This window comes from Phocoena phocoena, chromosome 2, assembly GCF_963924675.1.
Source record: "Phocoena phocoena chromosome 2, mPhoPho1.1, whole genome shotgun sequence".
Lineage (NCBI taxonomy): Eukaryota > Metazoa > Chordata > Mammalia > Artiodactyla > Phocoenidae > Phocoena > Phocoena phocoena.
Genome location: NC_089220.1, coordinates 5184273 through 5206892, shown reverse-complemented (window position 1 = coordinate 5206892; position 22620 = coordinate 5184273). Strand labels below are relative to the sequence as shown.

At 48.9% G+C, this 22620-nt stretch overlaps 3 protein-coding genes across 3 annotated transcripts in view; 2 read left to right on the top strand and 1 right to left on the bottom strand.

The window, feature by feature from the left end:
- The window catches only part of SETD3 (SET domain containing 3, actin N3(tau)-histidine methyltransferase), a 69502-nt gene extending 68177 nt beyond the window's left edge, over positions 1-1325 (bottom strand). Inside the window, exon 1 of the mRNA XM_065871470.1 lies at positions 1248-1325. The gene's annotated coding sequence lies outside the window, so the exon portion shown is untranslated. The remainder of the gene's footprint in view (positions 1-1247) is intronic.
- Positions 721-1611, top strand: LOC136118317 (basic salivary proline-rich protein 3-like). Its single transcript, XM_065871627.1, has one exon. The coding sequence runs from the start codon at positions 721-723 to the stop codon at positions 1609-1611; it is 891 nt and encodes a 296-aa protein (XP_065727699.1).
- A 4568-nt stretch (positions 1612-6179) lies between these two features.
- Positions 6180-21071, top strand: CCNK (cyclin K). The gene is made up of 10 exons (XM_065872265.1): positions 6180-6376; positions 6854-6935; positions 8425-8556; positions 12335-12440; positions 12945-13002; positions 13974-14143; positions 14495-14766; positions 15482-15515; positions 18336-18407; positions 19705-21071. The coding sequence occupies exons 1-10, from the start codon at positions 6180-6182 to the stop codon at positions 20328-20330; spliced, it is 1749 nt and encodes a 582-aa protein (XP_065728337.1). The 3' UTR covers positions 20331-21071.
- Positions 21072-22620: the final 1549 nt, after the last annotated feature.

Here is a 22620-nt window from a genome sequence, read left to right as displayed (position 1 = left end):
AAATGGTAAGAAAAACCTTTCCAAAATAATTTCTGGTTCCTTCAGTTTTGAAATAGCAGTAGGGTCACTTTGGAGAAAAAAATCGGGGAGGAAGAGGTTATCTACACACGGCAAAATTCAAACTTCTCAGTGTCCAGTTCTGCCACTTCTGCCGAACGCATACAGCTGTTGTAACCACACCACAATCAAGCTCTGTGCAGATTCATTACTAAAGGGTTAACTCTTCGGAGGCTCTTAAAAGCAAAATTCACCTGTCAACATACTTTAAAAAGGATTTTTTCTTTCCAAACATCACCTCCTTCATTTGGAAATGCAAAACGTCACCTCCTTCATTTAGGATCCCAAGTGATCCTACACCAGTCAACACACGGCAGGGGTAAGCCCCCCCCTCCCCCGCCGCAAGTGGCGCCCAACGCTAATCGGCTCCTCCCCCGCCCACCCCACCCCCCACCCCCGAGTAGACACTGGGGATAGAGGATACACAGTTGCATCGCCAGGCTGGAGCCACGAGGAGGAAGAGTTTGATGCTGGAATGACAAACTCCAAAGCACTGAATTCTTCTCCCTAGTAGGGCACGGAGCGTGGGGAAGATGGCCAGGGCGCGTGGGAAGAAACATGACCTATTTTCAACGACTGTTTTTATAACTGGAAAGTGAGGGAGAGAAGCAGGGGCTAGTCCCCGAGCACCCCCGAGGGCACCTGAGGTTTGGAGAGAGGAACATGAGAGCCACACCGTCCTCGCCTAAGCAGCAGAGTGACGACGGGAGGGAGGGAGGGAGAGAGGAAGGAAACGGGTGCGCGAGCCAGCCCCACGCAGAGCCGAGCCGACGAAAGCGAGAGGGACCGACCCCGGCCCCACCCGGTGGGTGCCGAGGGGCCGGGCGCTTCCTGCACCTGCTGCCACCTCTGGGCGGGCAGAGCGGGGAACGGAGCTACGGCCGCCGGGAAGGGACGCTGGGCATCGGTGAGCGCGCCCCCGCCCCAGGAAGGCCGGAGGGCAGAGACCGTGCGGCGCCCTCCGACCTCGCTGGGCCCCCGGCACCCAGCCCTGCCCGCCGGGCCCCAGGGCGCACACCGACCCCTGCACCCTGGGCCCAGAACGGCCGGCGGGGCGCGGGCCGGACCACGGCCGAGGGGCGCCGGCCGGGGTTGGGGGCAGCCTCGCAGCACTCCGGGCGGTGGGGGGGGTTGCGACGCGAGTCTGCCCCGCGGGCCACGCGCGCGGAGCGGCCGCCGCCGGCACTCACCTGCCCGCTTGCCCCTTCGCGCAGCGGCGGCGGCGCCACACTCCGCCGGGACCCACAGTCCACCTCAACCAAGCCCCAGGCGGTGGCGGCGGCGGCTGCGGCCGGACAGGAGGGGGCGGGACCGCTGCCTGAGACGGCCCCGCCGCCGCGGCCCAACCCGGTTCCGCCCGCCCCAGGCCCCGCCCCCGAGCCGCCGCCGCCGCCGCCCATTGGCCCGCGGTTCAGTCGCATGGGCGCGGCACCGCCCCACCGCCCCCCGACCGTTCCGCTCGGGTTCCTGCCTAGCCATTGGGCCGGCGGGCTCCGGGGCCAGAGCGGCCTGCTCGGCCCCCGCCAGGTTCCGGGCCATAATTGGCTGGGCTAAGCCCATGCCCGGGCGTTAATTGGAAGACCGGCACCCCGAGCCCCGCCTCTCGCGCCCAAGTTCCGTTAGCAGGTTCGGTTGCTTCCGAATTCCCTCTCTCCGACGGGATGGGCCCTCTGGTGGGCTCCTCCTCCCTCACGCAGCGACCCCTGACCCGCGGGGAGGGGCCAGGAGAAGACTGGCGGCTCGTTCCACGTTTGAGAGCTCTACTTTCTTCTCATTGGTTGACAGGCGTCCCTCCGGTCGCTTATTTCCAGTCCCGGACGCAGCGCGATGACGTAGATTCCCCGACATTCCACGTCCAAGATGGCCGCAGTCAACAAGGAGAGACGTTGCTAAGGGGCTTGCCTGAGGCGAGGGGTGAGTGACCGACGGACCGCGGGCAGCGCCACTCAAGTCCCGCGTACCTGGAGGTCGGATTAGGGTATGGCCACCTGCCTCCATTCACTGGCGGAGTCGCTCTTTCCGGATTCCGCCACCCTCCGCTACCCCCCGGGTGCAGATCGAAGTTAGCGGGCGACGGCGGGGCCGCGAGACGCGCTCCGGGAGAGGGTCTGAGGCGCAGGAGCGGGTCAGGGAGGCCGGCGCGGACCGTAGAGCAGGTAGCGACGCTCCAAGTGAAGGGCGGTTAGGGTTCGGGGACTTTCTGGAAGGTGGAGAGAAAGGGCAGGGGTCTTAGGCGCGCACACACTCAGCGGTACAACCGAAGACTACCCACGTCTTTCCGGTTATTTCGCAGTGTGTCGGTCCCAACCTTGGTAACGCCTGAGACTTTGGGTATCGTTCCACATCTGGGGTACTCTGACTTCGGAATCTGAAGACCCGTGTAACAAGGGTGGGACTAGGAATGAGGAAAAGGCACTTCCGCGGTTAGTTTCGTTTTTGCCGACACATCACGCTTACCGACCCTCTCCTGGGTTGTTTGGTTTGTTACTAGAGGAATTGTTCTTTAGAAGGTTGAGGCGTAAGGCAAGAGGATATCTAAAAGCTCTCAGACTATTCCCCGCACAAAGCATGGTCGGTAGCGCTCCCGAAATTTGGCTTGCCAGTCAAACGGAGCTTTCGCTAAATATTCTGACGTTAGGAACGGCTTCTCACAGCATTTAGTTGAAGATGGCCTGTTTTATGTTTTTAAGGGAAACTTGATAATGCTTGTGTATCTCTTGTGTATCGTTAAAGATACCTAGCACACTGCCTTGCAATTCTGGCGCTGATTAAGGTTTGTATGAATGATGTTGCTAGAATGAAAGCTCCACGAAGGAGCTTTATATCCTCAGCACCTAGAGCCCTGCCTGACAGATAGTAAACTGTCTTCATTGCTGAATGAATGGATGGATGCTGGTAATAGTTGCGGTATTGATAGACATTTGGTTAAGATTCTTAGTGTTCTTAGATGCCTGCTTGTTAAATAATCTTGACTATGAATGTAATAGTTATCCAGGATTGCTTTATTTTTTCAGAGTGACTACCGTTGGTGTCTAATTTTAGTTTTGTTTTTTTTTTTTACTTTTGTCTCCTTTTGATTATCTTTTGATGCTTTGCTGAGAAACATTAGTTGATTCTTGTATAAAGCATGTTAAACATTTGTTCCATTTTGAAAACGTAGTTTACACCAACAAGCAGTAAAGAAACACTTTAATTGCTAATGAGATCGTTAAATCTTAAATGCCATTTCTAAAATTGAACGTCATAAAGAAAAACAATGGTCATAGTTTTGGCTTACAAAATAAATTGTTCGTTTCAGGAGATTATATTTGAAAGCAATGAGAGTTTGCTAAGTATCTAGAAGGAAAAATGTTTTGTTGTCTCTAAAACTAGGTCAAGACAAAATCAAGAATGATTAAGTTCAAGGTAATTGAGGAGATTATAAAGAATATCTAATTGGATTACATCTAATTCTATTTTCAGGGTCAAATAAATGATATACCAAAATACATGCAGATAAGATTGTGAAATTATTGTTCATAGGTTTTGAGGAATCTTAAAAGTGCAGTTAATGATAGAAGACTGGAGTCTGATAAATGTGTCAGTTTTTGCAGAGAGCAATTATGTGGCTTTGGATGCTAGAGCTTATTAGTAATCTGTTTTAGAGTCTTGTTGGGACAACAAGAAGAGAGCTTCTAAGTACTTGGGGAAAAGGGCTCATACCCTCAAACCAACAGAGCTTCAGTTTAAGAAAACCAGGTGACACACATCATGTTTTCTTTTGTTATAAATTTACTAGACTGGTGGTGGATGGGGGATTGCTAGACATGAGTCTATTTAGATTTCCTTAGGACACTGAACATAATCCCTCTTCCTATCCTAATAGACACAAGAGAGAAGTATACTGGGTAAGGTCTAGTTAGATGGATATATGTCCGTTCAAATTACCAAACCCCAAATGTTGATTAATGGGTTGATGTCAACCTGAAGAGAGGTCTTTAGAGATAAGTTGCAGGGCTCTGGCCTTGCCCTTACTCTGGTTAGCACTTTTTTTTTTTATTACCAACTTTAAATATATGAGGCATGCTTCTCAAATTAATAAATGCACTCAAAACCTGTAGTGATAGTTAGCCAGTATGTTAGATGGCACTCAGGATTCAAGAGTTCTTAAAGGCTGAAATTATAGACCAAAACTAACAAGATGTAAATTTGCCAGGAATTATTAAATTTATCAAAACTCAGTTGTGGGGCTTCCCTGGTGGCACAGTGGTTGAGAGTCCGTCTGCTGATGCAGGGGACACGGGTTCGTGCCCCAGTCCGGGAAGATCCCACATGCCGCGGAGCGGCTGGGCCCGTGAGCCATTGCCGCTGAGCTTGCGCGTCTGGAGCCTGTGCTCCGCAATGGGAGAGGCCACAACAGTGAGAGGCCCGCGTACCACAAAAAAAAAGAAAAAAAGAATAGATATTTCTACTTTGTATTTCCCTGCTTTTCTTACTTAGATACTAACATAGCTATGTATGCTTTCCTGCACCTTGCTGATCCTGGGAATTTCTTTATACAAGTACTTAAAGATCTTTCTCAGTCTTTTTTAATAGCTACATGGTATGCATTTGTGTTAATATACCATATTATTCAACCAGTGCCCTAATGGACTTTCACGTTGTTTACAGTTTTTGCTGTTATAAACAATACCTTGAATGATCTTGTGCACTTGTTGTTTCATATTTGTGATCTTATTGTCAGAGTAAATACTTAGAAGTGGAATTGCTAAATCAAGGAGCAAATGTGTATGTAATTTTGTTAGATATTGCCAAATTCCCCTCTGTGAGAGTGGTTCCGCTTTGTACTCCCACCAGCGACATAAGAGATTACCTGCTTCTCCCTGGCCTTGCCAAGAGAGTATATTGTCAAACTTTTGGACTTTTTGCCAATCTGATAGGTGAGAAAATATATCTAGTATGACATCTAACTCCCAGCTCTTCATACTCTTACTGAGCATCTCATTGGGAACTCTTCATACACACTGAGGCTTTAGTTAACCGGTCTCCCCCAGCCCCCACCCGTTGCCCAGTTCAGTCACACAGAGTGTAAATTAGTTCAAGAAGATTACTTTTCTCCAGGTAGTACTTAATTCTTCTGTTGGAGGGAACGTTTCTCTTTAGAGCTCCCAGGTGCAAGGAGGAGAGCGGTCAGCCCTCCATGTCACCTTTCCCACCAGAAATGAGGCAGCACACAGGAGAAGTTAGGCTTCCAGATTAACTGATGGCCCTGGCCCAGAGCCTGGCTGCCGAACTGCTATTTTCTTGCTGAACCAGACCAACCTGGTTCTAGCTACCTCTTTTAGAACCCTTTTGCTGCCCTGTATGAAAATGTCTGTTCTCTGATCCAGTTTACAAACAATTTCCATATTATAATGGCCTCTAGGTGAGAGTACTTATTTTTTGTTTTCTTTTCTCAGCATACAGCTTTTAGAGAATCTCTTCATTCTGAATGAAAGAGAAGAGGATGAGAAAGCAAGAAAAATTTAAAGGAACTCCTTCTTTCCCTTGTGGACTACCTCCCTCCATCCTTTCTCCCCAGATCACTGCACCCACACCCGATCTCCATTGCTCAGTTCAGTGGCTTGTGCAGATATGAATTCATCCAGTCTGGTGGCTTTTCTAAGTGAAAGTACCTAAATGAAATCAAGTAAACTAAAAAAGGGAAAATTTTGACTGGATGCTGGATGGAAGAAATGGATAATTTTGGAGGATAAATCTTTTGGGAGGGTTAGGACCAACCTGGGTTTTACTGAAGAACAGAATCTAGACCAGCATAAGGGAGGTGGGCCTAGTGAAAAAAGGCAGAAGGAAATGAGACAGAAAAGCTCCTTTTAAGCGATGAAATTTGGGATTTATCGTACTGTGAGTCACTTAAGTGTTAAATTTGTGTTTGGAGGTACGCCTGGGCTTCTAACTACCAATCAGTAGTGCTTCCTCTATTGAAAAATTTTTATCAAGTACAAATCTGTGATCGTAGACTGTTTATAATGATTGGGATTATTTAACGTGAGGTATCCCTTTCCAACATTACTGCTTCTCTTTCTTTTAGGATTCTAACATTTTCAGAAAGTCTGTTGGAAAGAACAAGTCTACTTCAATAAATGAAGGAGAATAAAGAAAATTCAAGCCCTTCAGTAACCTCAGCAAACCTGGACCACACAAAACCATGTTGGTACTGGGATAAAAAAGACTTGGCTCATACACCCTCTCAACTAGAAGGACTCGATCCGGCCACTGAGGCCCGCTACCGCCGAGAAGGGGCTCGGTTCATCTTTGATGTGGGCACACGTTTGGGACTGTATCCTGATTCTGGGATCTATGATAGACAGACTCCCCACCACCACCACAAATTAAATTAAATGCTATAGACAAAAGACCAAGTAACATCCCTGACTAAAGCAGCTCTTAATTAGCTTTCTTATTTAAATGTTACTTCAGATTTGCTTGGCTCTTCAGGGATTTTCTGTTTCCTTTTTATCATTTAAATGTGTAGAATTAGCCTTTGAGCAGGTGGCCACCAGGATGGAAAATAGCACCCATTGACCTCAGTTGAAGTATTTCTAAAGGATAGTGAAGCCCTGCCTTATTAAAGCATAGACTTCAGCTTGTACCAGAATTCCGACACCCGGAGATTCCCATTCACCTGCTTTGCCACTGATAGTGTTTGCTTTCCCACTGCTCTTGTTGTTATTGTTTGTCTTTATTGTTTTTTCCACATTTAACTAAGATGTAACCTGTAAAACTTCTTGGCTAAAACCCTTAACCAGAACAACAGACACTATGATACCCTGGCAACTGGAATAATTTATTTTCATCGCTTCTATATGTTTCATTCCTTCAAGCAATTCCCAAGATATGTAAGTGTTTGAATTTTATTATAATTTTCTATCACATGTTATTATTTCCACACAGTTTAGTGGACAGATTGTAGTCTCTCTTTTTATTTTATTTTCCAGAAAGTATTTATTTTTGTATGGTACATATTATATATAAACAAAAACAGCCTAAAATTTGTTTTTTTCCCAATTAACTGTATTAAAGTATTTTTAAGTTTTTTATTTAGTCCAATATGAACCATAATCATATTGTACTTAGTGTGAAAATTTGCTTCCTTGTTACTTTTCCCAAGATACAATTGGCCTTACAGTTGAGACCCAACAAAGGCCAAGACTGCATAGTAGTTCTTTATGCCATATCCACTATTCTTCAGTTACTCTTTAAGACATGGACTGTCTTATGCTCTGTGCGAGAGTCTGCCTCAAGTAGCTTTCAGTCCAGGGTATATGGTATGACAGGTACAAAACACACTGTAGAGAGTGAGGCCATAGGAGAGGTACAGAAGGAAGGCTGTAGCATTCAAGGGAGAGATTAACTACATCATAGAGGGATCGAGGAAAATGCTGGGGAGGAGGTGCCAGCACTGGGTTCAGCCTTGACTGTAAGTAGGACTTACCGTGCTGAGACGGGACAGAGCAGCAGCCCTACAGAAAGCGGAGGCGTGCCCGGCAGCCGGGAGGCCCGGCGGCGGGAAGGGCACGCTGGGACCCTGCGTGCTACGGTAGACTGAACCAGACCATAGTGGGCCTTGAACACCAGACTAGGGAACTGTGGCTTCAGTAGGGAAACTGAAGTGATGGAAGGGTTTCATGAAGAAGAAGAATTAGATGTAACAGGAAGTTAGTCTGCTGGGGGTCTTCCTTTTGCTAAGATTTTACTTAGTTTTGTACACATCTTCCTCATTAATTTGTGACGTTCTAGGGGAAGGAGACCGTGTCCGGATCCGCTTTGTACCCCGGCACAGGATCTCACTGATGTCTAACGTGGTCAGGATTCTGTGAAGGGAGGGGCATGTAGGAGAGACTGGAGCGAGCGGGCAAAGAAAAGCTGAAGGTAAAGCAGTGAGAAGATCGCAGTGGAGTAGGAACTGGATCAGGAGCCAGGCAGCGTGAGGAAGGAAAAAGAAAGCGTGGGCAGTGGTGCAGAGGCGAATTCCAGAGGACATGCATTTGGGTGCACCAGTCAGGGAGTCAGTATCTTTAAGATTGCAATGTGAAAAGAAAATTTGTTTCTGTGACTTTTTTCCCTTTCTGGTGGCTACTTTGTTTACATGACATTTTATTCAGAAAACTAAATTTAAAATAATTTATGAAGCCAAATGGCGGGGCGGGTGGAGTATTTGTATGTGACATTTCCTTCAAGATTTTAGAGTGTCCAGGTGTTTGCAAATGAGAAAGAAGCCGGCAGGAGAGTGAGGGAGCCCAGTTTGTTGTGAAGGCCCAAAATGTTTTTTCTGTTTCTGTGTGAGCTTTGATAACAGGGTCTCAGGAGCTTTTGTCTTCCTTTTAGGTGACAGGAGCTTGTTGTCTCTTTCTGGCTGGGAAAGTAGAAGAAACACCAAAAAAATGTAAAGATATCATCAAAACAGCTCGTAGTTTATTAAATGATGTACAATTTGGCCAGTTTGGAGATGACCCAAAGGTAAGACTCATAACTTCCTGCCTTCAGGCCTTGACTCCTCACAACAGCATTATGATAGAGTTCCTTGTGTTGACAACAGCCGTGGCCCTGTATCTGCCAGCCCCCTGTGTCCCTAAGAGGACTTATGCAGAAGGTATTCTTCCTTGCTTCTGTGAGAAAGGAGGGAAGATAATGTAGCCTACACTTAGGTAGCATCTGCTAATGTGCCATGCTGGGTTGTGAGCCCGTTAGGGGCAGTAGCACATAGAACATGTGTGAGCAAAGTTCTCTCATGGCCCTTAGCACTCCTAGGCCCAGAAGCAGTTTGGCTTCTTGGGTTCATCTCCAGCTGGCTTCTGGGAAGACAGAATGTACAGATGCTGGATGTACAAGTGTGTCTACGTGTGCTGTGTGTCTTTTGCTTCCCAAGAGTGGTGGAAGGTATTAACATTTGCAGACACCCAGGTTGATATACTGTCCATCCTGTCCCTTCCCCACAACCCCTGCTAATGTCAGGAAATGGTGGTAAAATAATTGTATACATGATTTTATTATGTTCTAAAGAGACCACTTTCGGGTCGGTGGCAGCTTTCCTCCTCCCCTGTTCTTGTCAAGGTCCCCCCATTGTAACCCTTATAGCACTTGCGAATTAGCCTTCATAATGTTTGTCACAGCTCATAATTGGATAGATCTTGACCAGATAATCACACAAAGAACATTCCTCTTCTCACTTGTAGATCTGTGAGAGCTAAGACCCTGTCTGTTTTGCCTGATACCTAGTGCAGTGGCTGGATAGAGTAGGCATTCAACAGGTACTTGTTGAATAAATGACAAACTGAGGATGTGGGGAGAAACTCAGAATCACAGAGCAAAACTAAGCCAGACGATGCCGTTCAGCACATCCACAGCCCTGTTTTTCCTAGTCAGCTGGTACTGCCTCCCACGGTAGTCGGCCTCCCCTACCCAGCAGAATCTGTGTGTGTGTCTACAACGTGTGTGCCTTCCAGGAGGTAACAGGCCCAGAATGCTTTTGCACATACTGTGGTTGTGATTTGTAAGTACTGTCAGTGTGGATAACTCTGTCCCTTGAACTTATTTTATAAATCCATTCACCTGTTTATAAAAATGTGAGCCCATGAGGAATTCATACTAACAGTGGTCCAAAATGTACTTTTATAAAAGTAACGTAGCATCAGATAACATTTCCAGTGCCTGTGGGTTTTTGATTTTCACACAGCAGGGAGACAGTTGTAGGAATGTGTTGTGCTTTAGTCAGGTCTTGGTCACAGGGGCAGAGGGACCTTGTGGCTGATGAGCTGTGGTTACCCAGAAGGAGTCGCAAAGATCTGGAAGCATCGCAGGGCAGGGGCACGTGGCAGCAGCTGGCGTGTTCTGTCCAGGGCGCCTCTGGAGGAGTCCCCTTCTGCTTTCAGCCTTTACCCACTGTACCAGTACGTCAGGAAACCGAGATCCCGGCCAGGCACAGTGAGGCAGAAGTTCTGCAGCTCCAGGGCCCAGAAGTCAGGAAGAGGGCAACAGCCATGCTAATGAGGCTTTTAAGCCAGGCCAGCCTGACTCAGGTGGGCAGAGGGGCTTTGCAGCCCGCCCTCCCCTCTCTCATGTGCAGTCTCCCCAGGCGTGACTGGGTGTCGGGGCCAAAGGAAGGAACCCTGGATCTGGGAGCGGTGAGGACATTGTGGAAGACATTTTCCTCGCCGGAGAGGAGAGGAGGGAAGTTTGGGGGGAGGCGGCGATATAAGCAATTAGAAGAAATACGGTCCTGAATCGTGCAGCTTTTTGGTCTTCCTTGGCTGTGCCCTAACTCTGTGGTTTCTCCCTGTTCATTCATTTCTCGTGTGTTCAACAGATATTTGTTCCAGGCTCTGCATTAGCCACTAGACACGAACAGGTGGCAAAGCAGGCCTGGCTCTTGCTCTCGTGGATTTTACAGTCGAGTGGTGGGGCAGATTTTAATCAAATATTCAGATAGCCAGCTACCTGATTATGAGTTGTGATAAATGCTATAAAAGTTGTTGAAAGGTGCGGTGAGGGCATTCGATCTGGGAACCTAGACAGGTGCTCCAGACAGGAAGTGTGGGGCTGAGGGAAAGTTCACTGAGGAGTCATGTTGGCACACAGACCTATAATTATTCCATTAATTGAGTATTTGAAACACAAAGGGAGAGCAGGCCTTCAGCTGTCTCGTAATACCATATGGGCTACAGTCTGGACACTTGGTAAAAGATTGTTTCTAAATTTAAGGGATATGTTGAAACTTCTGGGAAACAGGTGGTGACAAAAGTGGGGTGGGGGGCCAGTGATAGTGGGATTTTTTTTGATACTGTGTGAAAACCTTAAGATTTTAAAAAGCTTTCCTGAGAGAACACTTGGGAAACAAGGGTAGAAAGACATTCACCTTGCCCTGCCGTTTGGAATAACACTCATGGTAGAATCATCTCTACATTCTGTGAAGTGTGATGCCATACTTTAACCTGAAAGCCGGTTATCTACATGGCTTCTCTTCCCAGAGTTAACGGGTTTATGCAGCTGTTAATGATGAGATTGTCAGTCTCTCCAAGGCCCTTTCTTCTTGGACTCAAACAAGTGATTGTAATTGTTCTTGCCACACAGAGCATCTTAATTGTATTTCACAATCAAGTAAAATTGTAAGTGCTCGGACAGTCAGGCTCTACAGAGGTTGAATTCAAGAAGTTGTTTATGGACGTTAGAAAGCATAATAAGAGAAGAGATTCCATTTACAGTAGCAGCAGTAAAATAATATATTCAGGAATAAACCTTATAATAAATTTGTGGAAACCATGTTGGGGCAGGGAGGCTTTAAAACTACTGAAGGACTGAAAAGAAGATTTTCATAAATAAATTTTTGATAGGAAGATTCAGTGTAGTTTAAAATGCCCATTTCCCTAAATTATTCTGTAAATTCAGTGAGTTCCCAATCAGAACATCAGTAGCTTTCATTTTTCCTAGAATGATACTAAATAAAATGATATTAAAATGCAGGTGGTGGGGGGAACATGGCTAAAACAAGAAAGGTTTTTAAAAGAGGAATAATCATTGAACTGTCCCTTCCAAATGTTAAATCTCTGATCCTGGTACAGAAGTAGACAAACAGAGCAGTGAACAGAAAAGATTGTGTGTGTATGCGCATGTGTGTGTGTGTGTATAGACAGTTCAGGATGTGGCTTAATAGAAGAGAAAATGATAATTTACTTAGTAAATGACATTGGGATACCTTGTTTCAGGTAGATGAATGATTAAAACACAAAAATGATGTTCCACCATTCTCTCTCTCTCTGTCTCTCTCTGTCTCTCTCTCTCACACATAGACACGCACACACAAAATTCACTGTCCAGGTTTGCATGAAGCTGCCACTGTCATAATCTTTCTTGCTTAAAATTTTCAATGTAAATGCCTGGAAGATTGCATTTTTTTAATGGAGGTCTGGAAGGACACTAAAGTATCTGTAAAGTAAAGGTCTATTTTGTAAAGGGGGCTCATCTGTATGGAAAATAATAACGTTTCTAAGAATGTTTACTTTGTTTCAAGTAGGTTTTAAAAATTAACTCATTGTTTTGTCTTCCTACTTTTAGTTCTTTTCAGAATTTATCATTGTCTGTGAGCATGTTAAAGGCCTGAGTGGGAGAGAGGAGAAAAGGAATGAAAAATAGTTGCTAAAATACAACTTGAAGAGAGAATAAAAGGAAAGCTCCCTTTTTTAATGCTGTTTCTGACGTGTGATTGAAATTACTGTCTCAACATTTGTTATTTCATTTTTAGGAAGAAGTAATGGTTCTGGAGAGAATCTTACTACAGACCATAAAGTTTGATTTACAGGTGGAACATCCGTACCAATTCCTACTCAAGTATGCGAAACAGCTCAAAGGTAAGAAAAAAAAGTCAAGAGAACTTTTTCATTCTGAAATCAGATCTTTATAATAATTTGATGATACTCAGATTACGCTTCTCAAAAGAGGACAGCAGAAAGTTCAGTGTGTGAAGTACCTAGGCCATAGCTTGCCAGACAATTCAATATTATAGCTGTTAACGCTGTTTCCTTTTATGTATAAACAGATTCTGTCATCCAGTTGCCAAGTGATATGAGGCAGGAAAATGAGTAAGGATTTTTTAAATAGCCTAATAAAATCAGGCTTGGAGCCAGGTTTCCCATAAATGGTGGTTCAGTGTAGGTCATGCAGAAAGAGAACAGAGGTGGGACTTGGGCCCCCACTCATTTGTCCTTGTTTCCCAGGCAGAAGCTCTTTGCTGTGTATTGGGGGTGGTGCTAAGCACACAGTAGGCTTTAAATAAGTACTTGTTGCTTCTCATTCATTCTTCTTTTTTTTTTTTCCTTTCTATTACTAATTTGCCTTTTCTTCCCCGTTTCTAGGTGATAAAAACAAAATTCAAAAGTTGGTTCAAATGGCTTGGACATTCGTAAACGACAGGTACATGGGTTCAAATGTTGGTTTAATTATGGTGTTTTAAAATAGGTAGGGACTTTACGTGTCATCTAATCCAAACCCCTTATTTTGTAATCAGGAAACTGACTTGCCCCAGCTTAAGGAGCCAGTTAACGGCAGACTTGGAGTTAAAGTCCAGGTCACCTGCTTCCCGGCAGAGGGGATACCCTGCCACATCATGGTGGTATAGGATGCTGAAATCTTATCACCGGTTTGAAACATGAGTCCTGAACAATACACCAGAGAATTTTGACAAGTATATACTTAAATCCATTTCGTTTTGCAAAATTGCAAACTACATATTTGCAACTTTATATTTCCTTGTAGTGGTTTTAGAGCCTTGATGTTCTTGGAGCTGAGAGATCTAAGGAGGTGCTGGATAGGGAACAGAATGCCCGCACGTGGAGTTGCCATCATGTAAGGAGATGGTTCAGTGCTAGGGTTCCAGCCGTTTGAAGAACTTAAGCATTTTCATTTGTATTTCATGACATAGCAATTTTTTTTTTTTTTTTTTGCGGTACGCGGGCCTCTCACTGTTGTGGCCTCTCCCGTTGCAGAGCACAGGCTCCGGACGCACAGGCCCAGCGGCCATGGCTCACGGGCCCAGCTGCTCCGCGGCATGTGGGATCTTCCTGGATCGGGGCACAAACCCGCGTCCCCTGCATCGGCAGGCGGACTCTCAACCACTGCGCCACCAGGGAAGCCCGACATAGCAATTTTTGAATGTGCTGGAATTCTGATTTTTTAAGGAACAAATTAGTAGCTATGGTTAAAGTAACTTATCTCAGTACATTTAGAAGACTAAAAACTTGCTTCTTTATAATACTTTATTTGATCATGTATAGGGAAAAATAAGCAAACTGACATTTAGATATGGCATCTAATCTCCATGCATTGGGTTAATCATAAATGTTTGCTCATCCAAGTCAAGTCACCTCTTTTTCTTGTTGAACTAGTCTCTGCACGACCTTGTCACTACAGTGGGAACCAGAGATCATAGCAGTGGCAGTGATGTATCTTGCGGGACGTTTGTGCAAATTTGAAATACAGGAATGGACCTCCAAACCCATGTACCGGAGATGGTGGGAGCAGTTTGTGCAAGACGTCCCTGTGGATGTTTTGGAAGGTACGGGGCGTGCTGAGCTTTCTGCAGGGTGTTCCACATTCAGATCATTCTTCCCTGTGAGGAAGAATGAGTCCCGAGAATGGATTCTCCCAAACAAGTCCATGCAAACTATTCTTTAATTAAATTCTCTACTGTAATGTTCATTCTATCCAAACACATAGTTTTGGCGAACTAAAAATGCACACCAGTGCTGTGCACACCAGGGATTGGTGAATTACAAATATGATAGCCACATATTGGCCCTTGTTGGGGAATCGCACCTGCAAGGGAAATGGGAGTATGTTTTTTTCTAGGTAGAATTTTATTTAAAATATCAGTTTGTGGCAAATGTAATTGTTTCCTATCATTTAGACATCTGCCACCAGATCCTGGATCTTTACTCACAAGGGAAACAACAGATGCCTCATCATGCGCCCCACCAGCTACAGCAGCCCCCGTCTCTCCAGCCCACGCCGCCAGCGCCGCCAGCGCCGCAGTCACAGCCGCCTCCAGGCCCCGAGCCGCCCCAGCCCCCGCAGAAGGATTCGCAGCAGCCAGCCCAGCCGCAGCCACCACCACCGGCCCAGCAGCCCAAGAAACCGTCCCCGCAGCCTAGTCCCCCCCGGCAGGCGAAGCGCGCCGTGGTGAGTGCGCCAGGTTGGCGCTGGGTGCGGCCGGCTTCCCGTGGCGACACCCCACCTGCGTGTGTGCCCCTTTCCGAGGCAGCACACGGAACACCAGAACCAGGGAGTGACACGATGCACCTCCCCGTCTGCCTGTATGACCACAAGCAGCCTGACAGCTGGCGTGGTCAGAGGAGAGGTACCTTTTGGAGCCAGGATGGCTCTGTCCTCCTCCAGCCGCTGCTGCCTGTGTCAGGGCCCCAAAACGTGCCCGGGTGTAGTTTCCACATCTGCACACCGACTGCCGGAATAGGTGTCTCCCACGTCTTTAAACGACACAGGGGTATTTGTAAGTTTCTCCCCATGGTAGCAGCTGCGCCAGTGGAGAAAGCCGTACGTTGTGACACAGACCCCAAGGAAGCCCCACGGGATAGGGGCGGTCAGCAAGCACCCTCACCACGGTTAAGACAGCTCGATGGAGGGCGTGAAACTTAGTGCTCAGAACTCACTAGTCAGAAAAGTTAGGAATTCTGCCTGCTGTCTGATTTGAAAGGGGAAGAGGAAGGAGGCAGAAATGATCTGTTAGGTGCCATGGTTTGCTCTGCAAGTTCAAGCCAAAATTAATTTTTGTCTGAGTCCACGTTCTGGCTGTGATTCGTTCAGTGCCTGAATGATCAGTTTTTCCTCACTGCATTTAGGGCCCTGATTAACAGTTGTGTATTTTCTTTTGTAACAGGTTGTTTCTCCCAAAGAAGAGAGCAAAGCATCAGGTAATTTTATATTCTTGTGTTTCGTTTTTTAGTTCTATATGTTGTTTATCAAGACTTTAAATTCTTAGTCAAAAGTTGTTTCCTTTCAGATTTAGATTGGCCTTAAAATTTAACGTTAGAGCCCATCAAAAACTTTACGCTAGCTGCGTTGTCTTCTCTGTGTATTCCCTGACTGTATATTTTTGGATTGTACTTTAACAGTATCAACACAGAAAAAAAAAGTTAGTGGCAATAAAAATGTGCTTGGTAACATAAGTCATCCCTTGGTATCCACGGGCAATTGGCTCCAGGACCCACCTTGGATGCCAGAACCCGCAGATGCTTGCTTGGGTTTCATAGTCCACCCTCCCTGTCCACGGATGCGAAGGGCCGACTGTCTATCAAAATATAGTTAGGAAAGTAGGCGAACTGCTGCAACAACATTTATTTTTGGAGGTTAGTTAAGCCCACCACAGTCGACAGAGTGAAGGGCCCCGGGCACCCCCAGACTGAGCAGCCAGCAGCAGAGCGATGGGTAGAAAGGATCGGAGCCGCGGTAGGCGTGCTGCCCTGCTGCTTACGGGGGGCAGGCTTCTTTTAAACACGTTTTTCCCCCATATTTGTGGAGCCCAGAGTTGATTAACTTGTTTCTGTATTGGAAACTAACAAAATGTGAGCAAAACCTGCAAGATCACAGAGGAGAAAACCAGAAGTGTTTTGTCTCCGGGTCAGCCTGTAGTACTGAACCCTGTGCTGGCACAGACCATGTTTACTCATTTCTGTTTCTCTGTCACTTAGTTCCAGGTAGGAACCCAGTGAATTATTTACTGAACTATTGTGAGATCTTCAAGTTACAGTAAAGCTCCTTTTTCTCAGGATCTTTGTGGGGATGATGAGTTCATTACAGGGGAGATTTTTTTAGCTCCAGATGGGCAAACAGTAAGTGCGAGACGCAAAAGAGGGGGCTGCACTCCGTGCCGCATGGATGCTGGGTCAGCTGAGCTGGCGCTGTGTCTTCAAGAGGCAGAAACGAGCCCGGGTGGCCTTGGAGGGGGACTTGCCTTGAGCAACACGGACTGACAGGGTGGAGCCTTCAGGCAGAGGAGCAGAGGGAACAGTGGGGTGGAGAATTTGGGAGATAACAGAGAGGGGAGTCTTACTGGACTGTGAAGGTTTAAAAAGGAGTAGCTTTTGCTAGGACTGAAAATGTGCTAGAAGCAGGTGACAGCGCCCACCTGGTGGAGGGTGGATTCTGCATAGGCAGGGGAGCCAGTGGAGGCGTTTGAGCAGGAGAATGGCACGGTCTGAGTTCACTGTAGAGAGAGTTCCCCTGGCAGCAGTTATGGCGAGAGGGTGGGGAATGGGGAGGAGCCTGCGAGCCCCGGAGGGAGACCTGGTGTCGGGGGTGTCTCGGGGCCTGGAAGCAGGACCCCACTGTGCTCTGGGTTGCAGAGGGCTGGTGAGCGCTTGACATGTGGCCTACTCCAAAAACACCACGTGCCCTCAGTGCAGAAGACACACCGATCTCTAAGAGTTAGAGAAAAGAACATTAAAAATCTCATTAATAAACTTCTACATTGATTCCACATTAAGATGACAAAATTCTTGATAATACCAGGTTGAATCAAAGACCGTATTAAAATTAATTTCACCTCTTTGTACTTTGCAGCGTGGCTACTAGAAGATGTAAAATTGCCTGTGTGGCTCTCCTTATATTTCTGTCGGACAGCACTGACCTAGATGACCTCAGCTCAGCCATCTGTGGGAGGGGCTGGAGGGGGGCGCCTGCGTGAGAGGGGTGGGCTGCTCGGTCTCGGGACGGGGCCCAGGAGCCTGCTCCGCGGTTTGGGAGGAGAGATGGAAGGCAGAGGCATAGATCTGCAGCTCCTCTGCCTAGAGACGGGGGATTTGGTCTCTGAGGAAGAGAATAGAGAGAGGGATGTCCCTGGACCTTGAATTCAGCCTGTGTCTGGGACACAGGAAGCCAAGAACGTTGAGCAGTGCCAGAGCAGAAGCAGGGCAGAGCAGCGTACGAGCCAGAATAAAGTGAGTTTCAGGAAGAAAGAACCAAACCGTGCAGGCGAAAAGATGGCGTTCTTTCTCGATAGTGTGCGCACACTCGCTGCCGCCACGAGCGGAAGATGCTGGATGTGGCGTAGCCTGTCTTGGCGACTTAGGATTGTCACTGAGGATGCTGGTTACATGCAGCCGCTCGACCCTAAAGGATGGGCTCTGTCCTCTGCCCCAAGCGGTCCCAACTACCTTGCTTTTCTGTCCATTCGCCAGCCTCCAGGTCTCTACCGACGCCAGTTCAGGTGTGCTGCTATCACTAGGAGTAAACATTTGTGAGAGGGAAAACAAACTTAAGTGTGCCCAGACAAGAGTTAAAAGGTGCCGGCTTCTCCTGGGAGCACTTGGGGCCTTTCTCGGTGCTCTGCGTGTTAGTGAGGACCCTGACGGGTACCACCTGGTAACTGAGATGCAGTCTGCTGCTCTCGTGTCATTGGAGGGCTCGTCTTAAGTGGTCAGGAGGAAGTTGGGCAGAGGTGGAAAATGGGCTGGCGGGCTGTAAGAAGCGAGAGGGTTTTTACTTTCGGAAGGAGGCAAGAGGCGTGGGGTGGCAGGAGCTGGAGGGGGGATGTGTTTGTTTCATTTGTTTTGTTCTTTTAAAAGGATGGTTTAGCTGGTGCCTTCCTCAGCTTCCCTTAAAGCCTTGGTCATATCAGCCTTTTCCCCCAGAAAATTCCTTAACAGTGCATTTTTCTTTTTCTCCTCTCTCACTGTCTCTGACATACTTATTCTATATGAAGAGTAGCTTTTTAATCTACTTTTTCTTTTCAGAACCACCACCACCTAAAATTCCCAAAATTGAGCCCCCTCACCCTCCATTGCCTCCAGCCCATCCACCTCCAGGTGAGTGCTGCCTGCAGGCAGCTGGGAGGGCCAGCTTTGCTCGCTGCCTTTTTGAAGGGCACACTTGGGAAATCCTGGGGAGGATTTATGGAGGAATTTCAGAAATTTAGAGAGACATTAATGACCTAGGATTTTTCAAAAAATTGGTTTTTTTACAACCAGATAGCTTGAGGATGTGAATTCTAAGTATATCTGAATATTCTCTGACCTCTCACATCCAGAAATGGTGGAGGACAAATGACTTTAGAATCAGTTTTAGGCAAACAAAGCCCTGCCAACTTAGGAACATTGTCGAGATCTGGGCAGATCGCTGTTGACCTTAGACTCCAGGCCCTCGCATCGGCTTCCCGTTGGCAGGGCGTCTTCTCAGTACCCTTTAGAGAGTAAGCAGTTGTTCATGGAGTCATGTGGAGAATAGAGTGAAAAGGCCTTCACAGGCACACAGTGAGCTGGGACGCCGCCTCAGCATCATTAAGAATAGAGGAGAAAAGTTGTAAAGAACTTTCGTTCTTCAGCTGTGGCGACACTTCGGAAGGTGAAGGGTCCAACTGGAGAAGGCAGGAGTTAGGGTGTGTGTGCCAGAAGGTGGGAGATACTCCAGCGACTTCTGAGCTTCTGGGGGCTTCAGCTCTCCCGGTCAGCTGCCGGCCGCCAGGGAGCCGGGGCGGGGAGCGGTGCCCCCGCCACACAGGGCACGGGCCGGAATGCCGCTCACGTGGGCCGTTGGGGTGTCGGAGGCCGTCCCGGCGTGTGTTTAACGCCACGTCACTCATGTGACCACCTCTCAGGCGTCCTGCCAAATGCCAGTGCCGCCCACAGACGGTGCTGCGTCCTGGCCCTGGGCTCACAGCCTCTGGAGGCAAGACGGGCAGAAGGAAGGGGCCCCGCACACGTTTGTACTAGAAAGAGGGCTGGGGGTCTGGGCGGAAGGGACTCCGTGCGCCCCCGGGACTGCCCGTGCCTGGTGCGCTGGGGAGCGGGGAGGGAACACCCAGAGTGGCTGGAGGCAAGGTGCAGGGCCTGCGTGACAGCACATGAGCCGCTGGCTTCGGGACACGGGCGCAGGCCGTGCTGTCTGGCCACGAAGGTGACAGCTGCTTGCCGCTCCTCTGGAAGATGGCCACGGTGCTGTGACAGGGCCAGGAACCCCCGGGGTGGCCGTGAGCTGTCGGGGTGGTGGGGGGGGCTTCCCTGCCCCGAGGGAGTTGGTGGATTCCCCCCCCTACACGCACAGCCCCCGGGGGTGCCCTGCCGGGAGCCGTCCCAGAGCTCGCAGTGGCCTGTCTCCCTTCTGCAGACCGGAAGCCACCCCTCGCAGCCGCCTTGGGCGAGGCTGAGCCGCCAGGCCCCGTGGAAGCCGGCGACCTCCCCAAAGTCCAGATCCCCCCTCCGGCCCACCCGGCCCCCGTGCACCAGCCTCCGCCACTGCCACACCGGCCCCCGCCCCCGCCGCCCTCCAGCTACATCACCGGCATGTCTACCAGCAGCTCCTACATGTCCGGAGAGGGCTACCAGAGCCTCCAGTCCATGATGAAGACCGAGGGCCCCTCTTACGGGGCTCTGCCCCCTGCCTATGGCCCGCCGGCTCACCTGCCCTATCACCCCCACGTCTACCCCCCGAACCCGCCCCCGCCGCCCGTGCCACCGCCGCCAGCCTCCTTCCCGCCACCCGCCATCCCTCCCCCCGCCCCTGGCTACCCGCCCCCCCCGCCCACCTACAACCCCAATTTCCCGCCGCCACCCCCCCGCATGCCGCCCACCCACGCAGTGCCCCCTCACCCTCCTCCAGGCCTGGGCCTGCCACCGGCTAGCTACCCGCCTCCAGCTGTGCCCCCTGGAGGGCAGCCGCCTGTGCCCCCGCCCATCCCGCCACCTGGCATGCCTCCAGTCGGGGGGCTGGGGCGGGCAGCCTGGATGAGGTAACCTGGCGCCCTTCTTTCTTCCTTTGTTTTTTAAAGAGAAGTTTTTCTAATTAACTTGAAAAGTAGTTTAAGTGGGTAAGCCGCAGGGTACCTTGTATAATGCTACACAGTTGTAGTATGGGAAGAAATGGACCGGACCCCCAAGATGAAATTGGGGTGGTCCTCCACATCTGGGGAGTGGGGACAGCAGCTCTCACTGGAGCCCAGGCAGAGCCGGTTGTGACCCGACTGTGCGTTTGGTCTCAACCAGCGTCGTCCGCGAGTCCTGCACTGAGTTACTTTACACTAGTGAGAATGTTAACCAGCCATATTGGCTCAATAAATAGCTTCAGTAAGGAGTGAATTTCCTTCTAGAAATCAGTGCCTATTTTTCCTGGAAACTCCATTTTAAATAGTCCGGTTCCATCTGAAGTCAAGCTGTTGTCATTGCTGTCATTCCATGATGTTCTCTCCCATGACACGTGTAGGTCAGTTGAACCACATTTTTGATTTAGAGATACTTACATCCTTTGCGTTTAAGTTATTTTGAAGGGGTTGACTTGCTGGATGGCTCTATTCTTTTTCCTCCAGGAAGAAGGGGAGAAATGTACTTGGAAGTAATGTATGTTTACATCAATTTGCAGATTCCTGTACATAGAGATATATTTTTTAAGTGTGAATGTAACAACATACTGTGAATTCCATCTTGGTTACAAATGAGACTCCTTCAGTCAGTTACCCAAATAAAATCAGTTCTGAAATGACGCCTTTGTTTGTTACGGGCACGAGGTGGGGCTCCAAGCCTTAGCAGCCCCTGGGTTTGCAGCCCAGAAGCAGATCTTCTTCTGGACCCTGGGGGCCAAGCAGCAGGCAGTGGAGGAACGCTGCCCAGGAGAGGCCTGGCCACTGGCCAGACCCAAGCCCCTCCCCGGGCAGTACCCTCATGGGGCAGCCTCCCACGTCCAGTGCCTGCATGGACTTTCTTGGGAGGAAGCAGTTGAATTTCAAGCTGGTTTGGAACTGTCAGTGTCCCTCCAATAGACAGGGCCCTGGGTTAGACCAGGGTTTGGATTTGAAATGCTTTGCACTTCTGGCCTATGACTAGAGGCCATGGAGCAGCAGTCAGCGGCCCCCACCATCCGCCCTGAGGGGCCCCCTCACCCAAAACAAATGAGCACTGCGTACCCACCACGGAGGCTTGCGAAGAGCCTTTATTTATCTAACGCAAAGTATACACTATCACAATCTTCTCTGTTACTCCTTTTACTAAAATAGTTCAAATCAATGTTTTTACCACACTATCAAAAAGTTCTAATTTTTTTTTCTCTCCCCAAATCAAAGTGGTTCAATAGAAGGTAGAAACGGGCACAGGAGTCCAGGGCTCCCAGCTCTGCCCAGAGCTGGGGAGGGGGCGGCCCCAGTACTCGGGCGGTCACATCCGACAGAAGGTAGACAGAGCGCGGCTGCCGGCCTGGGGCCAGGGGCCAGGCGGTCCGCCCATCCCCAGAGAGCAGCACAAGTACTTCCCCCACGTTATGAAAAATATACACCTCTCCCGCTCTGCAGTCATGCATTTCCTTTGTTTCTTAAAAAAAAAAAAGTCAGTAGTATGTATTGTTTCCTCTCAAGTTTTCAAGAAAAAAGAAAAGGTCACTTTTTTCTCTTTGAACAACACTGATGTGTGGCTAATAACTTCTGGATAAAAATGTGCTCAGTGGATTCCGACTCCAGGATGGGCTCGGCCACCTGGGATGAGGAGGGAAGGGCGACATCCATCACAGCGGGAAAGGAAGCCACAGCACAGGTGGCACACGGGGCTTTGGGCGCTAGAAACTGTGTGTTTATGAAAGGACATCAGGTTCAGCTACACCCCACCACGAGCTCTCTGAGCTGAGGCTCCAGATGGGAGGTTCGCCAGTGTCACCCCCTACGCACTCCCTGCTAGTGGCAGAGCAGGGACTCACCCCGAGCTGGCCCCCAGGACCCTCCTCCCAGCCGTGGGCTCCCGCTGCAGCTGGGCCCCAGGCCGGCGTGGGGCGCGCAGAGGCGCTGCAGGCTTTTCGACAGCTTACGTTAAAAGAGATGCCGTCACAGGTACGATTCTGTCCTCAAAAGCCATTCCCATGCAGTGCTGGCTCCGGGACACAGGCAGGGGCAGGAAGGAGACGTCGGCACCGGCTGGTGCTGCCTGCCTTCATGGCGGGCGGGAGGCTGCTTCTGGAGGGAACGCCTGACCCACTCCCCGGACGCCACCGCAGCACTAGGGGACAGGGTCACCTCCCTCTGGCAGGGAAAGGTCCCTTGGAGGCTGT

Coding starts and splice junctions, on each gene's coding strand:
- CCNK (XM_065872265.1), top strand. CDS start 6,180: ATGAAGGAGAATAAAGAAAATTCAAGCCCTTCAGTAACCTCAGCAAAC. Junction 6,377..6,853: donor GTGGGCACACGTTTGGGACT/GTATCCTGATTC, acceptor CCAGAACAACAG/ACACTATGATACCCTGGCAA. Junction 15,516..18,335: donor AGAAGAGAGCAAAGCATCAG/GTAATTTTATAT, acceptor TTTTCTTTTCAG/AACCACCACCACCTAAAATT.
- LOC136118317 (XM_065871627.1), top strand. CDS start 721: ATGAGAGCCACACCGTCCTCGCCTAAGCAGCAGAGTGACGACGGGAGG.